The sequence below is a fragment of the Meles meles genome, chromosome 2 (genome assembly GCF_922984935.1).
Source record: "Meles meles chromosome 2, mMelMel3.1 paternal haplotype, whole genome shotgun sequence".
Lineage (NCBI taxonomy): Eukaryota > Metazoa > Chordata > Mammalia > Carnivora > Mustelidae > Meles > Meles meles.
Genome location: NC_060067.1, coordinates 210302100 through 210323562, shown reverse-complemented (window position 1 = coordinate 210323562; position 21463 = coordinate 210302100). Strand labels below are relative to the sequence as shown.

General features: G+C 40.8%; 1 protein-coding gene across 1 annotated transcript; it reads left to right on the top strand.

Annotated features, from left to right (window-relative positions):
- Positions 1–19983: 19983 nt before the first annotated feature.
- On the top strand, positions 19984–20967 carry LOC123936989 (olfactory receptor 12D2). Its single transcript, XM_045997473.1, has one exon. The coding sequence runs from the start codon at positions 19984–19986 to the stop codon at positions 20965–20967; it is 984 nt and encodes a 327-aa protein (XP_045853429.1).
- Positions 20968–21463: the final 496 nt, after the last annotated feature.

Genomic DNA, 21463 nt, shown 5'->3' with positions numbered 1-21463 from the left:
CCATTATAAAAGTCTTGACTTTTTCTTCAGAAAATTCCTCCAGATTTGCCACTAATGAGTACCTCTGGGAATAGGTCTCCAAGGCCAGGAAAGCTTTCTTCTTCCATACAGCTGCTTCTAGTTCTTAAAAAATGAAGATTAATGATGCTCAGCTCCCAAGCTATATCTTCTCTACCTTCAGACACAGTCTCACCAATGTAGGCAAAGGGTCTGGGTTCCCTAGACAGTCACGTGTCCTCAGTAAGGGCATTGGAGAGAATATATATTTCTAAGGGCATAACTCATAGGGTAGAGATGAGGAAAGCCAGGAAGTAAGTGTGGAAGGTAGCACCTGGCAAACTGAATAATGGGCTCAGGTTTCAGAGTGGAATATAGTGAATGGAAGATCTGCCCTTACAGGGCCAGATCTGTCTGTTTCCAAAGTACATCAATCAGTCTCACTTTGAGAAGCACCTTACATGGTAAAGCTGCCAACAGACACTCATGAGGATATATCTGGCAGGGAATCAAACCGATGAGTCTAGAGTTTTGAAAAAAAAACTCTAGAGTGGAACTGAAGATAAGATTCAAGAGCTATCTGTTTATAGATAAAGACTGGAACTGGAAGACAGAGACCAGAAAAAAGGTGAGAAGTGAATAAGGAGACAGAGGAGGAGTCAGCCAAGGACTAAGAGGGAGTATCCAGTGAGAGCACTGGGAGAGTGTGGTGGGTCCTGGAAGAAAGGGGAATAATATGTTTGGAGTAAGAAAAGAGGAATCAACTGTTCTATGTCTTGCTGAGAGGTCAAATAACTTAAGGACTGAGAACTGAATGCTGACCTAGATAAGAGGGATTTCAGTGGAATAATAAGGCCAGAAACCTGCTTGAGGGGGTTTTAGAGGAACATGGAGAGTAACTGTGTGTGATGGAGGCAATTAACTTTTTGAAGAATTTTCCAGAAAGCACAGAAAAAATGGAGGAGTAGTTGAAGATGCTGTGGATACACATTAGAATATCAGGGATATTGTCCATCTGAAGCTAAGGTTTTAAGTGGCTGAGATTTCTCAGTTTTATATAGTCAAGACCTTGCATGTTTTAGCTGCCCAAATATTATTCAGATAAACTCAGTTCTCAGTTAACATGAATTATATTATTTCCAGGTGAGTTACCCAAAGAAGAGATAATAACACTGAGATTATTCAAGCAAAATCATCAAGAAGGTCCATCCTGAGAGAAGTTGTGGAGATGTTGAGAGGTATGGCCATATCAAAGCCAAAGGATGTACTGTTCTTAAGAGATACAGGAGTAAGGGAAACCTTAAACTTGTAGAAGTAGAAGGGAAATCCTCCAATTTCTGGGGCTTTTTTTAATTTAAATTCAACTAGCCAACATGTGTTACATCATTAGTGTTTTATTTCTGCTTTTAAAAAAGAGTTTAGGGGCACCTGGGTGGCTCAGTGGGTTAAAGCCTCTGCCTTTGGCTCAGGTCATGATCTCAGGGTCCTGGGATCAAGCCATACATTGGGTTCTCTGCTAAGTGGGGAGCCTGCTTCCCTCCCCCTCTCTCTTTGCCTGCCTCTCTGCCTACTTGTGATCTCTGTATTTCAAATAAATAATAAAATCTTTTTTAAAAAGAGTTGAAAAGAATAGAGGGGAAAGTTACAAAGCTATGGTGGTCCCACATTTTGAATTCAATTCAGCGGACAAGCAGGGTCAGCATCACCTGAGGCTATAGTGTGACAGAAACACAAATTCTCATGTTTCACCCAAGACCTAAGAACAGAATCTCTGGGGTGGAGCCCAAAAGCATGTGACTTACCTGGCTCTCCAAGTGACTCTCAAGCACATGAAAGTTTGAGAAGCTCTGTTCTCAAGAATATGAAAAACATGCTACATAAAGGGAGGGGAGACTGTCCCTTTATCCTAAATCATTTATCTATCAGAACACCTCAGGATTACTAGAACAAGGAGGTAATGAACACATTCATGTTAACAGGAAAGGAAACTGTGCTAAACGCTTACAGAGAGGTCATGGAGCAATAATCTTTGAGACAGATCATGTGCTAAACTTGTTTCTGTACAGAACTATTTAAAAGAAAACAATTCCTACTCCCAAGGCATTTATAATTGGTAAGAGGTAATTAATATATCATAAAGATTAGAAAACATCTTTAGACAATATCCACTTAAGGCTAGATCAACATATCTATACATTCAGAAGAAATAAAGTAATGAAGGTTAGAATATTTGATAAATATGGTGGCAAAGGGAGTAAATTCTTCACTGAGCCTTGAAGGTAATATTTGGGTGAGGAAGGAAGGATGTCAAGAGAGAAGAGGCCTGAGGCTTCAGGTCAAAGAGAGTACATGTAGGAAGACAGAAATAACCATGAGGGATGCAGCCCAGGAGAGAGGGGAACAGAAGCTCTTAAACAGTGGGAAACCTGCTTTATAGGTGGGATGATTCTGATACAGAGGTTCTTGATAACCAGGCACAGATGGGCAGATGTGATGCAGGAAAAAGTAAGGTGTCAAAGGAGCCTGAGCAAGGTAGGACGAGGCCCAGTACAGAAGTCCTACCATTCCCCACAAATGCTCTCAGCATGAATCACAGCAACAAGAGGGGGAGGCAGGAAAGTCAGCCAAGCTGTGATGGAATAAGCTGGGGATGAGCTGATGCACGCCCACAGAAGGTAACCGAGAATATGGAGTGGAAAGACTGAAATCAGCAAGACTTCAAAGAAAAGGACCCTTACTCTCATTGGTCTGGATTTTCAGGAGAGAAGAAGTAGATACATATCTTCAGCCCACATCTCAGGTATTTGTAGAAAGAACTTTTACACAAAGTGTTGAAATGGAAGGAACCACTTGAGGAAGACGGCATACTGTCCTCTGGCCTTCACTCTCTATTAATTAATGTATTTGTTCTCCTTGTGACAAATAGTCTTTCACATGACAAACACTGGGGCTACAACAGAGAAGAAAATGAGGTGCACTCTCCGTACCTCCTGGTCTTAAGGACTCCAATGTTAACTAAATACCCTCAATATGTATTAGTGGAAGACGAATGTGCTTACATCTTTCACATTACAAATTTAGTAAATTCTATGAAGGTAATGTCACAGCATAGAAATGGGAGGTTTGGCTTCATCAAAGAGATAAAGGGAAACCTCCCTGAGAAGGTCACCAACTGCTCTGAGGTAGGAAGAGGAGCAGAGTGACTCAGAGAAGGGAAGGCCATGTGGTCATCATGGCTGGGGAGCAGAGGACAAGTGGATTGTGGGGCAACCTGAAGCTGATGAGACATTGTGAGCTCAATAAACACTGAGCTCTGTAGGACATGGTTGGGAGTTTTGAATTCTCATAAGACCAGTGGTTCTCCAGACACTTATTTGTTTACTTATTTGTAAACAAAGAAGTGACATGTTCATATTTTCTGGTTTGATAAGATCGCTCTGGCTGTAGTGTGTAGGATATACTGATGGTGTGTAGGATATACAGAGGGGCATATTAAACTGTTCAGAAGCTCCCAGTGCTGCAGTTATCAATGACAGCTTGAACTAGAGTAGTGACTGTGTACATGTGCAGGAGGACTTACTGAGCTCCCACTGTGTGTCAAGCACCAAGCTAAGTACTGAGATGCAGTCTCTGCCTTCAAGGACTCATGGTCTTGTGATAAAAACATTCACAAACAAGAAGTTATACCATCTCATTCTTTTTTTTTTTTTTTTTTTTTTTTTAGGATTCATCATATACTTTTTTTTTGTGGTGTTTTTTTTTTTAATTTTTATTTGTTTATTTACAGCATAACAGTGTTCATTGTTTTGGCATCACACCCAGTGCTCCATGCAGTACGTGCCCTCCCTATTACCCACCACCTGGTTCCTCAACCTCCCAACCCCCCCACCCCCCCGCCGCCCCTTCATAACCCTCTAGTTGTTTTTCAGAGTCCATAGTCTCTCATGGTTCATCTCCCCTTCCAGTTTCCCTCAACTCCCTCTCCTCTCCATCTCCCCATGTCCTCCATGTTATTTGTTATGCTCCACAAATAAGTGAGACCATATGATACTTGACTCTCTCTGCTTGACTTATTTCGCTCAGCATAATTTCTTCCAGTCCCGTCCATGTTGCTACAAAAGTTGGGTATTCGTCCTTTCTGATGGAGGCATAATACTCCATTGTGTATATGGACCACATCTTCCTTATCCATTCATCCGTTGAAGGGCATCTTGGTTCTTTCCATAGTTTGGCGACCAAAGCCATTGCTGCAATAAACATTGGGGTACAAATGGCCCTTCTTTTCACTACATCTGTATCGTTGGGGTAAATACCCAGCAGTGCAATTGCAGGGTCATAGGGAAGCTCTATTTTTAATTTCTTCAGGAATCTCCACACTGTTCTCCAAAGTGGCTGCACTAACTTGCATTCCCACCAACAGTGTAAGAGGGTTCCTCTTTCTCCACATCCTCTCCAACACACGTTGTTTCCTATTTTGCTAATTTTGGCCATTCTAACTGGTGTCAGGTGGTATCTCAATGTGGTTTTAATTTGAATCTCCCTGATGGCTAGTGATGATGAACATTTTTTCATGTGTCTGATAGCCATTTGTATGTCTTCGTTGGAGAAGTGTCTGTTCATATCTTCTGCCCATTTTTTGATATGATTATCTGTTTTGTGTGTGTTGAGTTTGAGGAGTTCTTTATAGATCCTGGATATCAACCTTTTGTCTGTACTGTCATTTGCAAATATCTTCTCCCATTCCGTGGGTTGCCTCTTTGTTTTGTTGACTGTTTCCTTTGCTGTGCAGAAGCTTTTGATCTTGAGGAAGTCCCAAAAGTTCATTTTTGCTTTTGTTTCCTTGGCCTTTGGAGACATATCTTGAAAAAAGTTGCTGTGGCTGATATAGAAGAGGTTACTGCCTATGTTCTCCCCTAGGATTCTGATAGATTCCTGTCTCACGTTGAGGTCTTTTATCCATTTCGAGTTTATCTTTGTGTACGGTGTAAGAGAATGGTCGAGTTTCATTCTTCTACATATCGCTGTCCAGTTTTCCCAGCACCATTTATTGAAGAGACTGTCTTTTTTCCATTGAATATTTTTTCCTGTTTTGTTGAAGATTATTTGACCATAGAGTTGAGGGTCCATATCTGGGCTCTCCACTCTGTTCCACTGGTCTATGTGTCTGTTTTTATGCCAGTACCACGCTGTCTTGGTGATCACAGCTTTGTAGTAAAGCTTGAAATCGGGTAACGTGATGCCGCCAGTTTTGTTTTTGTTTTTCAACATTTCCTTAGCAATTCGGGGTCTCTTCTGGCTCCATACAAATTTTAGGATTATTTGCTCCAGCTCTTTGAAAAATATCGGTGGAATTTTGATGGGAATGGCATTAAAAGTATAGATTGCTCTAGGCAGTATAGACATTTTAACAATGTTTATTCTTCCAATCCAAGAGCATGGAACAGTCTTCCATCTTTTTGTGTCTTCTTCAATTTCTTTCATGAGTGTTCTGTAGTTCCTCGAGTATAGGTCCTTTACTTCTTTGGTTAGGTTTATGCCCAGGTATCTTATGGTTCTTGGTGCTATAGTAAATGGAATCGATTCTCTAATTTCCCTTTCTGTATTTTCATTGTTGGTGTATAAAAAAGCCACTGATTTCTGTACATTGACTTTGTATCCTGCCACGTTACTGAATTGCTGTATGAGTTCGAGTAGTTTGGGGGTGGAGTCTTTGGGGTTTTCCATATAAAGAATCATGTCATCTGCGAAGAGAGAGAGTTTGACTTCTTTCTTGCCAATTTGGATACCTTTTATTTCTCTTTGTTGTCTGATTGCTGTTGCTAGAACTTCTAATACTATGTTGAACAAGAGTGGTGAGAGTGGGCATCCTTGTCGTGTTCCTGATCTCAACGGGAAGGCTGCAAGCTTTTTCCCATTGAGGATGATATTTGCTGTGGGTCTTTCATAGATAGATTTTATGAAGTTCAGGAATGTTCCCTCTATCCCTATACTTTGAAGCGTTTTCATCAGGAACGGATGCTGGATTTTGTCAAATGCTTTCTCTGCATCAATTGAGAGGACCATGTGGTTCTTCTCTCTTCTCTTATTGATGTGTTCTATCACACTGATTAATTTGCGAATGTTGAACCAACCTTGCAACCCAGGGATGAATCCCACCTGGTCATGGTGGATAATCTTTTTAATGTGCTGCTGGATCCTGTTTGCTAGGATCTTGTTGAGAATCTTTGCATCCATATTCATCAGTGATATTGGTCTGAAATTCTCTTTTTTGGTAGGGTCTTTGCCTGGTTTGGGGATCAGGGTAATGCTGGCTTCATAAAAAGAGTCTGGAAGTTTTCCTTCTGCTTCCATTTTTTGGAACAGCTTCAGGAGAATTGGTGTTATTTCTTCTTTGAAAGTTTGGTAGAATTCCCCAGGGAATCCGTCAGGTCCTGGCCTCTTGTTTTTTGGGAGGTTTTTGATCACTGCTTCAATCTCATTGCTAGATATCGGTCTATTCAGGCTGTCAATTTCTTCCTGGTTCAATTTTGGGAGTTTGTAGCTTTCCAGGAATGCATCCATTTCATCTAGGTTGCTTAGCTTATTGGCATATAACTGTTGGTAATAATTTCTGATGATTGTTTCTATTTCCTTGGTGTTAGTTGTGATCTCTCCTTTTTCATTCATAATTTTATTAATTTGGGCTTTCTCTCTTTTCTTTTGGATTAGTGTGGCCAATGGTTTATCGATCTTATTGATTCTTTCAAAAAACCAGCTTCTAGTTTCATTGATACGTTCTACCGTATCTCTCGTTTCTACCTCATTGATCTCTGCTCTAATCTTGATTATTTCCCTTCTTGCATGTGGAGTTGGTTTGATTTGTTGTTGATTCTCCAGTTCTTTAAGGTGTAGGGAGAGCTGGTGTATTCTGGATTTTTCAATGTTTTTGAGGGAGGCTTGTATGGCTATGTATTTTCCCCTTAGAACCGCCTTTGCTGTATCCCATAGGTTTTGGACCGAGGTGTCTTCATTCTCATTGGTTTCCATGAATTGTTTAAGTTCATCATGATCTCCTGGTTGATCCAAGCATTCTTAAGCAAGGTGGTCTTTAGCTTCCAGGTGTTTGAGTTCCTTCTGGACTTTTCCTTGTGATTGAGCTCCAGTTTCAAAGCATTGTGATCGGAGAATATGCAGGGAATAATGTCAGTCTTTTGGTATCGGTTGAGTCCTGCTTTGTGACCCAGTATGTGGTCTATTCTGGAGAAGGTTCCATGTGCACTTGAGAAGAATGAGTATTCTGTTGTTTTAGGGTGGAATGTTCTGTATATGTCTATGAAGTCCATCTGGTCCAATGTTTCATTCAATGCTCTTATTTCTTTATTAATTTTCTGCTTCGATGATCTGTCTATTTCTGAGAGAGGCGTATTAAGATCTCCTACTATTATTGTATTATTGTATTCATATCAATATGACTCTTTATCTTGATTAATAGTTTTCTTATGTAATTGGGTGCTCCCATATTGGGGGCATAGATTTTCACAATTGTTAGATCGTCTTGGAGGATAGTCCCTTTAAGAATTATGTAGTGTCCTTCTGTATCTCTGACTACAGTCTTTAGTTTAAAATCTAATTTATCTGATATGAGAATCGCTACCCCGGCCTTCTTTTGAGGCCCATTGGCATGAAAGATGCTTCTCCATCCCTTCACTTTCAGTCTGGGTGTATCCTTAGGTTCAAAATGGGTCTCTTGTAGACAACATATGGATGGATCCTGTCGTTTTATCCAATCTGCAACCCTGTGTCATTTTATGGGCGCATTTAGGCCATTCACATTGAGAGTGATTATTGAGAGATAGGTTTTTATTGACATCGTGTTGCCTTTGAAGTCTTTCTGTCTGTAGATTGTTTCTATATTTCTGTTCAACGATATTCTTAGGATTTTTTCTCTTTTATAGGACCCCCCTTAATATTTCCTGCAGTGTCGGCTTGGTGGTTGCATAGTCTTTTAAGCCTTGCCGGTCTTGGAAACTCTTTATCTCTCCATCCATTTTAAATGTCAGTCTTGCTGGATAGAGTATTCTTGGTTGCATGTTCTTCTCATTTAGTACTCTGAATATATTTTGCCAGCCATTCCTGGCTTTCCAGGTCTCTGTGGAAAGGTCTGACGTTATTCTAATGGGCTTTCCTCTGTATGTAAGAAGCTTCTTTGTCCTAGATGCTTTTAAGAGGGTCTCTCTTGAAGCATAATTCCCCATTCTAACTATAAGGTGCCGTGAGGACTTTCGAGAATCTAAAATCTTGGGAGGAAATCTTTCTGCCTCTAGTACATGAACGTTGTTTCCATTCGTGAGATTGGGAAAATTTTCATAGACAACTTCTTCCACTATATCTTCTAGACTTCTTTCTTTTTCTTCCCCTTCAGGGATTCCAATAATTCTGACGTTGGAACGTTTCATGGCATCGTTTATTTCCCTGATTCTGTTTTCGTGGCTTCTGAGCTGTTTGTTCCAGGCTTCCTCCTGATCCTTTCTCTCTATCTGTTTGTCCTCCAGATCACTAATTCTATCTTCTGTCTCAGTTACCCTAGCATTCAGAGAATTTAGATTGGATTGGAACTCATTGAGAGCATTTTGAACATCATCCCTGGTGGCTTTCAGTTCTGCCCTAACATTGTGAACATCATCCCTGGTGGCTTTCAGTTCTGCCCTAATCAATTCTGTTTGGTCATCCATGGCTTTCTCCAACCTAGCTATTGCCTGGGTAATTGTTAGTCTGAATTCCTTTTCTGACATATTGTCTATGTTGATAGCCATTAGCTCTGTTGCAGAAGGCCCATCCTCTGTATTTTTCTTCTGTTGGGTATTCCTCCTCCTAGTCATTTTGGAAAGAGATGACTAAACAGATGCAGCTGGACTTATCGATTGTGGTGCAGTCAATGTGCACCCTGGAACGCTTCTGTGCAATCAGGATTCCCCACCCAAATGAGAGAAAAAAGAAAAGAAAAAGAAATAGAGAAGAAGAAAGAAAAAAAAGGGGAAAGAAAAAAGGGAAAAAAAGAGAGAGAGAGATAGGAAAAAAAGGGAAGATAAAAGAGAAGGCTCAGCCCAAATGGGCCACAAGGTAAGATTTGTGGAGTATACAAACAAAAAGAGTGATAAAAGTATATGACAAGAGAAAAAAATATGTATATATAAGCAAAAAAAAAAAAAGGGAAGAACCTCATCAGAAAGAACCCCAAGTATAAGGTTTATATATTATCAGGACAAACACAAATTCACAGAAACACTGACAGAAGGAAAAATTGGGAGAATGGTTATAGATTCTCAGTGTGGGTGAGGAAGGTTATTTTGATTCTTCCTGAAGGTATCTTGATGTTTTTGTTAAGGGACTCAACTTTCCTAAGTTACAGGGGGATTAGAAACTGGTTTGCCTATAGGGGTAGCATTGATTGGGGAAAGGGGATTACCTTGAAGTTTAACTCTATATGTATAGTAGAAAATAAAAATTAAAAAAAGAATAAACTAGACTAAACTAAGTTAAAATTAAAAAAGAGTTCAAAAATAGAAAAACAAAAGAAAAGCACGGGTGTATGTATCAAAAAGTTCAGGTTAGAAGGTTATTAAAGAATTTGATGTTACTGGACATCTCAGTGTGATGGTAAATAGGTTAAAAAATTATCTGTATGTATTAAAAAAAGAACCAGAATATTGGTAAAGAGTTAAAAATAAAAGTTGTATTTATGAAGTAGTGGTGGTTGTTCTCTTGTAGTCTTTTTTTTTTTTTCTTCCTTCCTGGTTGGTTTTCTGGGGGAGGGGCCTGCCACGTGGGTTTTCAGACAATGATGTTCCCTGAGTTAGGTCCTCCCGCTCCCCTCAAGGGGGTGAGCTCTTTTTTTTTCAGGAAACTGTTTTTTTCAGCCTTTTGTTCTCTGAGGGTTTTTATGTTCTTTCATCTGCTTTCTCTCGCCTTGACAGCTTTTGATGGTTTTTGGAGGTTTAGAGGAGAGCAAACAGCACCCCAACCTCCCTCTCAGAGAGAAGCCTCAGACTGTTTTGCAAAAGCTGCTGGCAGAGTCAGTTCTGAGTCACTGTCCCTGGGGATAAAGGAGCTCCTCATTGTACCCAAAACCAGGGCAGCAGTGGCTGTCTAGGCAGCTCCAGACCGCCAGAGAGGTTCCGAGCAGAGATCGCACACTGAGATTTTCCCGCTGCCCCGGGCTGGGAATGTCTGGTTTTCCCGGCTGCCAGAGCTCCAGGCTAGCGCCTATGAGCACCTATCCCAAGGGAGGGTGTGGGATGCGTGCGTTTCAGGATTGCCATCTGGCCAGGCTCCCAGCCCCTCATGGGAGCCAGACCCCACTCGTTCTCGGGCACGCTGGCATTCAGGTGCACTGGCGGCTCAGGGACGGAGACCTGATTTCTCCGCCTCACTCTCTCTGGCTCCGCACCAGGGGAGGCTGTCCTGGGTCCGGGGACTTAGGTCCCTGACCCTCACCGCCCAGGTTCCCACTATTACCCCCCATGGTCCTTTGCTGTTTGTTTTTTGAGTGCTTTCAACCAGACTCCAAGTTAATGCTGGTCCCCAGACACAGAGCACTCTCGTGTTGGGGTGTTACTTTCCAATGGGTCACCTCTGGTGGCTCCCTCCCCCTTTTGTTTATCTTCCGATATCAGTCTGATGCTCCCAGTCTGCTTTACCTGCCACTGGCATCTTCTGCTCCAGTAGAGATCCAGACGTGTATAATTCTGATCTCAGGCTGATTTCATGGGTGGTCGGAGTTCTTTGGTAGGTAATCAGCTCACTTTAGGGTACAGGTTGAAATGGTGCCTCCTCCTACTTCCCCGCCATCTTGACCTCCTCCCTATTTTTAACTTTTTGAGGAACCTCCATACTGTTTTCCAAAGTGGCTGCACCATCTTGCATTCCCACCAACAGTGTAAGAAGTTTTCCACTTTCTCCACATCCTCTCTAACACTTATTGTTACTGTCTTGTCGATTTTGGCCATTCTAATTGGTGTAAGGTGGTATCTCAATGTGGTTTTGATTTCAACCTCCCTGATGGCTAGTGATGATGAACATATTTCATGTACCTGTTACCCATTTGTATGTCCTCTTTGAAGAAATATCTGTTCATGTCTTCTGCCCATTTTTTGACATGATTATCTGTTTTTTGAGTGTGGAGTTTGAGGAGTTCTTTATAGATCTTGGATATCAGCCCTTTGTCTGTAGTGTCATATGCAAATATCTTCTCCCAGTTCATGAGTTGCCTCTTAGTTTTGTTGAGTGTTTCCTTTGATGTACAGAAGCTTTTTATCTTGAAGAAGTCCCCAAATTTCATTTTCACTTTTGTTTCCATTGTATTGTTATTCATTATAAAATATTCATCATAAAATACATCATTAGTTTTTTTAAAGATTTTATTTATTTATTTGACAGACAGAGATCACAAGTAGGCAGAGAGGCAGGCCGAGAGGAGGAAGCAGGCTCCCTGAGGAGCAGAGAGCCCGATGCGGGACTCGATCCCAGGACCTTCCTGGGATCATGACCTGAGCCAAAGGCAGAGGCTTTAACCCACTGAGCCACCCAGGTGCCCCCATCATTAGTTTTTGATGCAGTGTTCCAACATTCACTGTTTATACATAACACCCAGTGCTCCATGCAATACATTTATTAAGGTTTATTTTAGGTTCAGTCCATGGTCTATTTTGGCTCACAGTATGGTTAAATTTATGTAATTCTTACTTGTTCTATTAATGAAAGAGAAGTTTATCTCTAAATATCATAGTTAGTTTTTTTCCTTACAGTTCTGCCCCATTATGTGTCATCTACTCTAGAACTCTGTAATTAAGTTCCATCCATTCATTACTTCTGCTTTCCTGTGACTATCTATTATCCTCACAGAAAGTCCTTCTTTGCCTCTAGTGATGCTACTTGTGTGAAGCCTATTTTCCCTCAGAATAAAGCAACATTACAGATTTCTTATACATTTTATTCCTGTGGAATATCCCTTAACTCCTTAACTTTTTACCTATTTTTTGTTTCATATTGCAAGTTGTTCTGTTATACATACAACAGAATGTTCTATTCTATCCCATATGGTTTTTAAATTTTTTAATTTATTTTTTCAGTGTTCCAAGATTCACTGTTTGTGGCACCCACCCAATGCTCCATGAAATACTGTCCTCCTTAACACCCACCCCCAGGCTCATCCAACCCCCCACACCCCTCCCTTCCAAAACCCTTGGTTTGTTTCTCAGAATCCACAGGAATCCCCAGTTTTCCAAAGTGACTGCACCACGTTTCATTCTGACTAGAGTCATATGCTGAGTCTCCAACAATTCAATAAGGAATTCTTGGAAAATGTGACCTTTTACGACCTATTCCAGTAAGTGCTCTTCCATAAAAAACCCACCCCATTTCCAGGGCACCTGCCTTCACTAAACCTTCTCCATCTGTCTTCTCTTGTTTGGCAATTTGAAACAGACTTTTGGGGTGGGGCAATTTTTTTTTAATTTTATTTAATTTTGCTTTTTAAACTTTATTTTATTTTTTCAGTGTTCCAAGGTTCATTGTTTATACAGCACACCCAGTTCTGAGAAGCAGGAAATCCTAGTCTCTGAATGTCCCAACTTTACCTCTCTTTTTTAAAGATTTTATTTATTTATTTGACAGAAAGACAGTGAGAGAGGGAATACAAGCACAAGCACGGGGAGTGGGAGAGGGAAAAGCAGGATCCCCACTGAGCAGGGAGCACAATGTGGGGCTCAATCCCAGGACCCCAAGATCATGACCTGAACCAAAGGCAGATGCTTAACAACTGAGCCACCAGGGCGCCCCATTCACAACTTTTTCAAGCTGAGTCCTTTTCACAAGAAAAACAGATTATGATTATCTGTTTTGTGTGTGTTGAGTCTGAGGAGTTCTTTATAGATCCTGGATAAAACAGATAATCATATCAAAAAATGGGCAGAAGATATGAACAGACACTTCTCCAACGAAGACATACAAATGGCTATCAGACACATGAAAAAATGTTCATCATCACTAGCCATCAGGGAGATTCAAATTAAAACCACATTGAGATGCCACCTGACACCAGTTAGAATGGCCAAAATTAGCAAGACAAGAAACAACGTGTGTTGGAGAGGTTGTGGAGAAAGGGGAACCCTCTTACACTGTTGGTGGGAATGCAAGTTAGTGCAGCCACTTTGGAGAACAGTGTGGAGATTCCTCAAGAAATTAAAAATAGAGCTTCCCTATGACCCTAATATTGCACTGTTGGCTATTTACCCCAAAGATATAGATGGAGTGAAAAGAAGAGCCATCTGTACCCCAATGTTCATAGCAGCAATGGCCATGGTCACCAAACTGTGGAAAGAACCAAGATGCCCTTCAATGGACAAATGAATAAGGAAGATGTGGTCCGTATAACGATGGAGTATTATTCCTCCATCAGAAAGGATGAATATCCAACTTTTGTAGCAACATGGACGGGACTGGAAGAGATTATGCTGAGTGAAATAAGTCAAGCAGAGAGAGTCAAGTATCATATGGTCTCACTTATTTGTGGAGCATAACAAAGAACATGGAGGACATGGGGAGATGGAGAGGAGAAGGGAGTTGAGGGACATTGGAAGGAGAGGTGAACCATGAGCGACTATGGACTCTGAAAAAGAACCTGAGGGTTTCGACAGGGCTGGGGGTGGGAGGTTGGGGGAACCAGGTGGTGGGTAATAGGGAGGGCACATATTACATGGAGCACTGAGTGTCGTGCAAAAACATTAAATACTGTTATGCTGAAAAATAAATAAATAAACAAACAAATAAATAAAAGAAAAACAGATTATGCTGAGTAAAATAAGTCAAGCAGAGAAAGTCAATTTTCATATGGTTTCACTTATTTGTGAAGCATAAGGAATAATACGGAGGATATGGGGAGATGGAGAGAAGGGAGTTGGGGGAAATTGGAGGCGGAGACAAACCACGAGAGACTGTGGACTCTGAGAAACAATCTAGGGGTTTTGGAGGGAGGGGAGTGGGAGATTGGATGAGCCTGGTGGATATTATGGAGGGCACGTATTGCATGGAGCACTGGGTGTAGTGCATAAACAATGAATTCTGGAACACTGAAGAGAAATTTTAAAAATAAATAAAAATTTTTTAAAAAAACATAAAGATCGAACATTGTTTGATGCATTTGCAGAATAAACAGATCTGAGGTGCTCTTCAGTTTGGCTGACTTTGTATTTCTAATTGAAAGAATTTTCCACCTTGAAGCCTGAGGCACACCTTGTTAAAAGTTCATGTTCCAGCATGGAGGTTCCTCAAAATGTTGAAAATAGAACTACCCTATGACCCAGCAATTGCACTACTGGGTATTTACCCTAAAGATACAAACATAGTGATCCGAAGGGGCACGTGTACCCGAATGTTTATAGCAGCAATGTCTACAATAGCCAGACTATGGAAAGAACCTAGATGTCCATCAACAGATGAATGGATAAAGAAGATGTGGTATATATACACAATGGAATACCATGCAGCCATCAAAAGAAATGAAATCTTGCCATTTGCGACGACGTGGATGGAACTAGAGCGTATCATGCTTAGTGAAATAAGTCAATCGGAGAAAGACAACTATCATATGATCTCCCTGATATGAGGACATGGAGAAGCAACATGGGGGGTTAGGGGGATAGGAGAAGAATCAATGAAACAAGATGGGATTGGGAGGGAGACAAACCATAAATGACTCTTAATCTCACAAAACAAACTGGGGGTTGCTGGGGGGAGGTGGGATTGGGAGAGGGGGAGCGGGCTATGGACATTGGGGAGGGGAGGCGAACCATAAGAGACTATGGACTCTGAAAAACAACCTGAGGGTTTTGAAGGGTCAGGGGTGGGAGGTTGGGGCAACCTGAGGGTTTTGAAGGGGCAGGGGTGGGAAGGTGGCGGAACAGGTGGTGGGTAATGGGGAGGGCACGTTTTGCATGGAGCACTGGGTGTTGTGCAAAAAGAATGAACACTGTTATGCTGAAAAAATAAATAAAATGGAAAAAAAAAAGTTCATGTTCCACCCACATGCCCTCCACACTTATGCTGGCCATCCTGGCAGCAGCAATTCCATGTCTCAATTAGCAAGCACACCAGTGTATACCTTCTTAAAATGCCAACACTTACACGCCAGGGACAAAAATGTTGCCAAAAATAGAGAGAGCCACTGTAGGAAACTGAATTAAATGGAAAAGAGAAAAGAACACAATAGAGACATTCAACTCACACTAGAGACACTCCCTGGGAGGCCATGTCCTGGGAAACAGGAAATGCTGCACTGCAACACATTGCAGGATCTCTTCTTCATAATAATAGTAACAGTAGGGGACTTTAATGCCCCACTTAGATCAATGGACAGATCATCCAAACAGAAAATCAACAAGGAAACAGTGTCTTTGAATGATACAGATGGATCTAACAGATATATTCAGAACATTCCATTTAATAGATTAGAAAACACATTCTTACCAAACGCACATAGAATGAACATTCTCTAGAACAGATCACATATTAGGCCACAAGTCTCAACAAATTCAAAAAAATCAAAGTCATACCAAACATTTTTTCTCACTACAACAGTATGAAACTAGAAATCAACAACAAGAAAAACTGTAGAGCACAAATGCATGGAGGCTAAATAACATGTTACTAAACAATCAGTGAACCAACTAGGAAATCAATGAAGAAATCCAAATGTATATGGAACCAAATGAAAATTAAAACACAATGGTCCAAATTGCTGGGATGCAGCAAAAGCAATTCAAAGACAGAAGTATATAGCAATACAGGCCAACCACAAGAAGCAAAAAAATCTCAAAGAAACAACCTCACCTCACACCTAAAGTATAGAAAAAAGAACAACAAACAAAACCCCAAACCAGGAGAAGGAAGAAAATAATTTAAAAAATTAGAGCAGAAATAAATGATATAGAAACTAAAACAACAACAACAAATACAAACAAACAAAAAGCAATAGAACAGATTGTTGAAACCAGGAGCTGGCTCTTTGACAGCATCAACAAAATTTATAAACCACTAGCTAGATTCATCAAGGAAAAAAAAAAGAGAGAGAAAGACTCACATAAGCAAAATCGCCAATGAGAGAGGAGAAATAACCAACATCACAGAAATACAAACAATTGTAAGCAAATATTGTGAAAAATTATATGTTACCAATTGGATGACCTAGAAAAACTAGATAAATTCCTACAAGCATATAAACTACCAAAATGGAAGCAGGAAGAAATAAAAAATTTGAACAGACCAATTACTAGCAAGGAAATTGAATCAGTAATCAAAACACTCCCAAAAAAAAAAAAAAAAAAACTGAGACCGGACAGCCTCACAGGAAAATTCTACCTAACATTTAAAGAAGAGATAATACCTACTCTTCTCAAACTATTCTAAAAAATGGAAGAGGAAGGAAAACTTTCAAATTCATTTTATGAGGCCAGCATTACTCTAACACCAAAACCAGATATAGACACCACAAAGAAAAAAAACATAACTACATCTGATAAACATAGATGCAAAAACACTAAGCAAAATACTAGCAAACCCAGTTCACATGGAGGACATGGGGAGATGGAGAGGAGAAGGGAGTTGAGGGAAATTGGAAGGGAGGTGGACCATGAGAGACTATGGACTCTGAAAAACAACCTGAGGGTTTTGAAGGGTGGGGGTGGGAGGTTGGGGGAACCAGGTGGTGGGTAATAGGGAGGGCATGTATTGCGTGGAGCATTGGGTGTGGTACAAAAACAATGAATACTGAAAAGAAATTAAAAAAAAAAGTTCTTCACAGCAAAGGAAACAGTCAACAAGACAAAGAGGCAACCCACAGAGTGGGAGAAGATACTTGCAAATGACAGTACAGACAAAAGGTTGATATCCAGGATCTATAAAGAACTCCTCAAACTCAACACACACAAAACAGATAATCATATCCAAAAATGGGCAGAAGATATGAACAGACACTTCTCCAACGAAGACATACAAATGGCTATCAGACACATGAAAAAATGTTCATCATCACTAGCCATCAGGGAGATTCAAATTAAAACCACATTGAGATACCACCTGACACCAGTTAGAATGGCCAAAATTAGCAAGACAGGAAACAACGTGTGTTGGAGAGGATGTGGAGAAAGGGGAACCCTCTTACACTGTTGGTGGGAATGCAAGTTGGTATAGCCACTTTGGAGAACAGTGTGGAGATTCCTTAAGAAATTAAAAATAGACTCAAAAGTACTCAAATAGTACTCAAAAGTACACCTGATAGTAAGAATGAGGAATTATAACTGTAGGCAGACCTTCTTGAAAGCCGGTAGGACAAAGAGGCTCCTTGTGTACAGAGGAAAGCCCATCAGAATAATGTCAGACCTGTCCACAGAGAACTGGCAAGCCAGAAAGGGTTGGCAAAATATATTCAGAGCACTAAATGAGAAGAACATGCAGCCAAGAATACTTTATCCAGCTAGACTGACATTCAAAATTGATGGAGAGATAAAGAGTTTCCAAGACTGGCAAGGCTTAAAAGACTATGCAACCACCAAGCAGACACTGCAGGAAATATTAAGGGGGGTTCTACAAAAGAGAAAAAATCCTAAGAATATCATTGAACAGAAATATAGAGACGATCTACAGAAAGAAAGACTTCAAAGGTAACACGATGTCAATAACATATCTATCTATCAATATCTATCAATAATGACTCTCAATGTGAATGGCCTAAATGCACCCATAAAATGACACAGGGTTGCAGATTGGATAAAACGACAGGACCCATCCATATGTTGACTACAAGAGACCCATTTTGAACCCAAAGATGCACCCAGACTGAAAGTGAAGGGATGGAGAAGCATCTTTCATGCCAATGGGCCTCAAAAGAAGGCCAGGGTAGTGATTCTCATATCACATAAATTAGATTTTAAACTAAAGACTATAGTCAGAGATACAGAAGGACACTACATCATTCTTTTTTTTTCAGTATTTAAATTTATTTATTTTTTCAGCATAACAGTATTCATTGTTTTTGCACAACACCCAGTGCTCCATGCAATATGTGCCCTCCCTATTACCCACCACCTGGTTCCCCCAACCTCCCACTCCCACCCCTTCAAATCCTTCAGGTTGTTTTTCAGAGTCCATAGTCTCTTATGGTTCGCCTCCCCTTCCAATTTTTTTTTTATAAACATATAATGTATTTTTATCCCCAGGGGTGCAGGTCTGTGAATCGCCAGGTTTACATACTTCACAGCACTCACAATAGCAAATACCCTCCCCAATGTCCATAACCCCCTCCCCCTCTCCCAACCCCACCTCCATGTGTACCCGAATGTTTATAGCAGCAATGTCTACAATAGCCAAACTATGGAAAGAACCTAGATGTCCATCAACAGATGAATGTATAAAGAAGATGTGGTATATATACACAATGGAATACTATGCAGCCATCAAAAGAAATGAAATCTTGCCATTTGTGATGACGTGGATGGAACTAGAGCGTATCATGCTTAGTGAAATAAGTCAATTGGAGAAAGACAACTATCATATGATCTCCCTGATATGAGGACGTGGAGATGCAACATGGGGGGTTAGGGGGATAGGAGAAAAATAAATGAAACAAGATGGGATTGGGAGGGAGACAAACCATAAATGACTCTTAATCTCACAAAACAAACTGGGGGTTGCTGGGGCCAAATGAATTTTTGATACAACTTACTTTTATGAGTCAGAGAACCAAAAATGATATTTGGCATATCATTGTGTCTTAAACAGCAGTGGGTTTTACCAGTGTGTAAAACACATGTGGCTGTCAAAGAAAGCTAGTCCAAACTGCTTGAAGCCAGCCTTGCATGGAACTACAGCACAGATTGGATAATTGTTCAAAACGTCCTCCAGCTACACTGCCAATAATCCCATGGGCCACGGAGAAGTGTTCCCTCATCTACCCACTCTATTCCAGTCACATCAACTCTCTAATATCCTCTCAGAGATTCCTCAAACTTTGAAAGACTCCTCTTCCTCAGGAGGCACTCCAATGTCTGTAATCTCAATCCAGACTTTATCATTCTTATCATTCTCTCCTTGTATGTTTTTTTCTTAAGTAAAAACCTATCAGGTGGTTTTGTACTAGGTCAAGAAGTAGCAGTGTTGTGGGATGCTTAAAAAATTTTCCCCTGTGAGAGTTGACTTAGGTAGATTAAATTAAAGTTAAATTTGAAGATACATGCTTGGGGCACTTGGGTGGCTCAGTGGGTTAAGCCTCTGCCTTCAACTCAATTCCCAGGGTGCTGGAATCAAGCCCCTCATGGGGGGGGGGTCTGCTCAGCAGGGGGCCTGTTTCCCCCTTCCCCTCTGTCTGCCTCTCTGCCTACGTGTGATCTCTCCCTGTCAAATAAACAAATAAAATCTTTTTAAAAAAACTTAGAAGAAGAAGGTAGATGCTTGGGGCACCCAGGTGGCTCAGTCAGTTGGGCGTCTGCCTTCGGCTCAGGTCATGATCTCAGGGTCCTGGGATTGAGTCCTGCATTGGGCACCCTGCTCAGCAGGGAGCCTGCCTCTCCCTCTCCTTCTGCCTGTTGCTCCCCTGCTTGTGCACTCTCTCTCTCTGTCAAATGAGTAAATAAAATCTTTTAAAGATTTTTAAAATTTATTTTTAAAAAGAAAGTAGATATTCAAAGCCAGAGAAGATGGTAGTCTGGCAACATGCTCAGAGTCTCTGGGAGAAAGAAAAATATTAATGAAAAATCTAATAAGGAAAAAAAGTTGTTCAGTCATGTCCCATAACCAACATGTCACTGTAATACTCAATAGTCTAATGAGTATTCCTGATCTTAGAACTATGTAAAACAATGCTTTCCCTCAAAATGTTGTGTGTAGATGAGAAAATCCTTAGCTGCAAAGACTCTGATCTCATCATTCTATATAATATTTTATCTTCTCTCTTAAGTGATGCTGAATCAAACCTCAGTCACTGGATTTCTCCTCCTGGGAGTAACAGACAACAAAGCACTGCAGCCTTATCTCTTCATGGTTTTCCTTGCAATCTATGCTGTCAGTGTGGTTGGGAATGGAGCTGTCCTGATTATTGTCATCTCTGATTCAAGACTCCATTTACCCATGTATTTCTTCCTGGGAAATCTGTCATGTCTAGATATCTGCTATTCCACAGTGACACTGCCAAAGATGCTGGAGAACTTCTTCTCTACACACAAGGCAATTTCCTTCTTGGGATGCATAAACCAGCTTCACTTCTTCCACTTCCTGGGCAGCACAGAGGCCTTGCTGTTGGCTGTGATGGCCTTTGACTGCTTTGTGGCTATCTGCAGGCCACTGCATTACTCTGTCATCATGAATTATCAGCTCTGTACCCAGATGGCTGTCATTGTCTGGACCACTGGTTTTTTCCATCCCCTGCTGCACTCCATAATGACCTCTCACTTGAACTTCTGTTTTTCTAATCAGATCCATCACTTCTTCTGTGATGTCAAACCTTTGCTGGAGTTGGCTTGTGGGAACACCGAGCTCAACCAGTGGCTTCTCAATACAGTTACAGGGACCACTGCCATGGGCTCCTTCTCCCTAACCCTTCTCTCCTACTTCTACATTATCATCTCTCTTTTCTCCAAGTCTCGTTCTTGCAGCACACTTCACAAAGCACTGTCCACATGTGCCTCTCATTTCATGATGGTCATTCTTCTCTATGCTCCTGTTCTCTTCACTTACATCCGTCCTGCCTCAGGCAGTTCCATGGAACAGGACCTGGCACCTGCCATCATGTATAGTGTGGTCACTCCTGTGCTAAACCCACTGATCTATACTTTGAGGAACAAGGAAGTGAAAGGGGCCTTGAGTACTGTGATCAGAAAAAGGGGGGGGGGGGTTATACCTCTTCTCAGATCATGTACAATATGTATAACAGAAAGAAGCAGCTAAGGAAAGATAAATGGGAAAGGCCAGCCTGCTTGAATTACTAGTAGCATAAGGGAAACGTGAACACATTAGATACCAGCCATGGCTTCTAAATGTTGAATTTGTTTTTGGGATATCAGTTGATAAAACTGATTGGCTATGTATTCTTTAATGAAACAAGGTATAGAAATAAGCCTATATTACCCATCTATTGGGTAGATGAATAGTACTTAAGGCTGTTTATCTGTGTGGTCCCCCTAAGTTTACATATTTTAATGTAAGCACTAAAATTATTATGCTTTATATTTTAAGGATTTGAATTTTGAGCCACAGTTACTCAATTAGATAAGAAATGGCAATTTGCAAATTACTTAGGAGGAATGTTTTTTAATTTTTATTTTTTTTATTTCTTTTCAACGTAATAGTATTCATTGTTTTGGCACCACACCCAGTGCTCCATGCAGTACATGCCCTCCCTACTACCCACCACCTGGTTCCCCCAACCTCCCACCCCCCGCCC

Coding starts and splice junctions, on each gene's coding strand:
- LOC123936989 (XM_045997473.1), top strand. CDS start 19,984: ATGCTGAATCAAACCTCAGTCACTGGATTTCTCCTCCTGGGAGTAACA.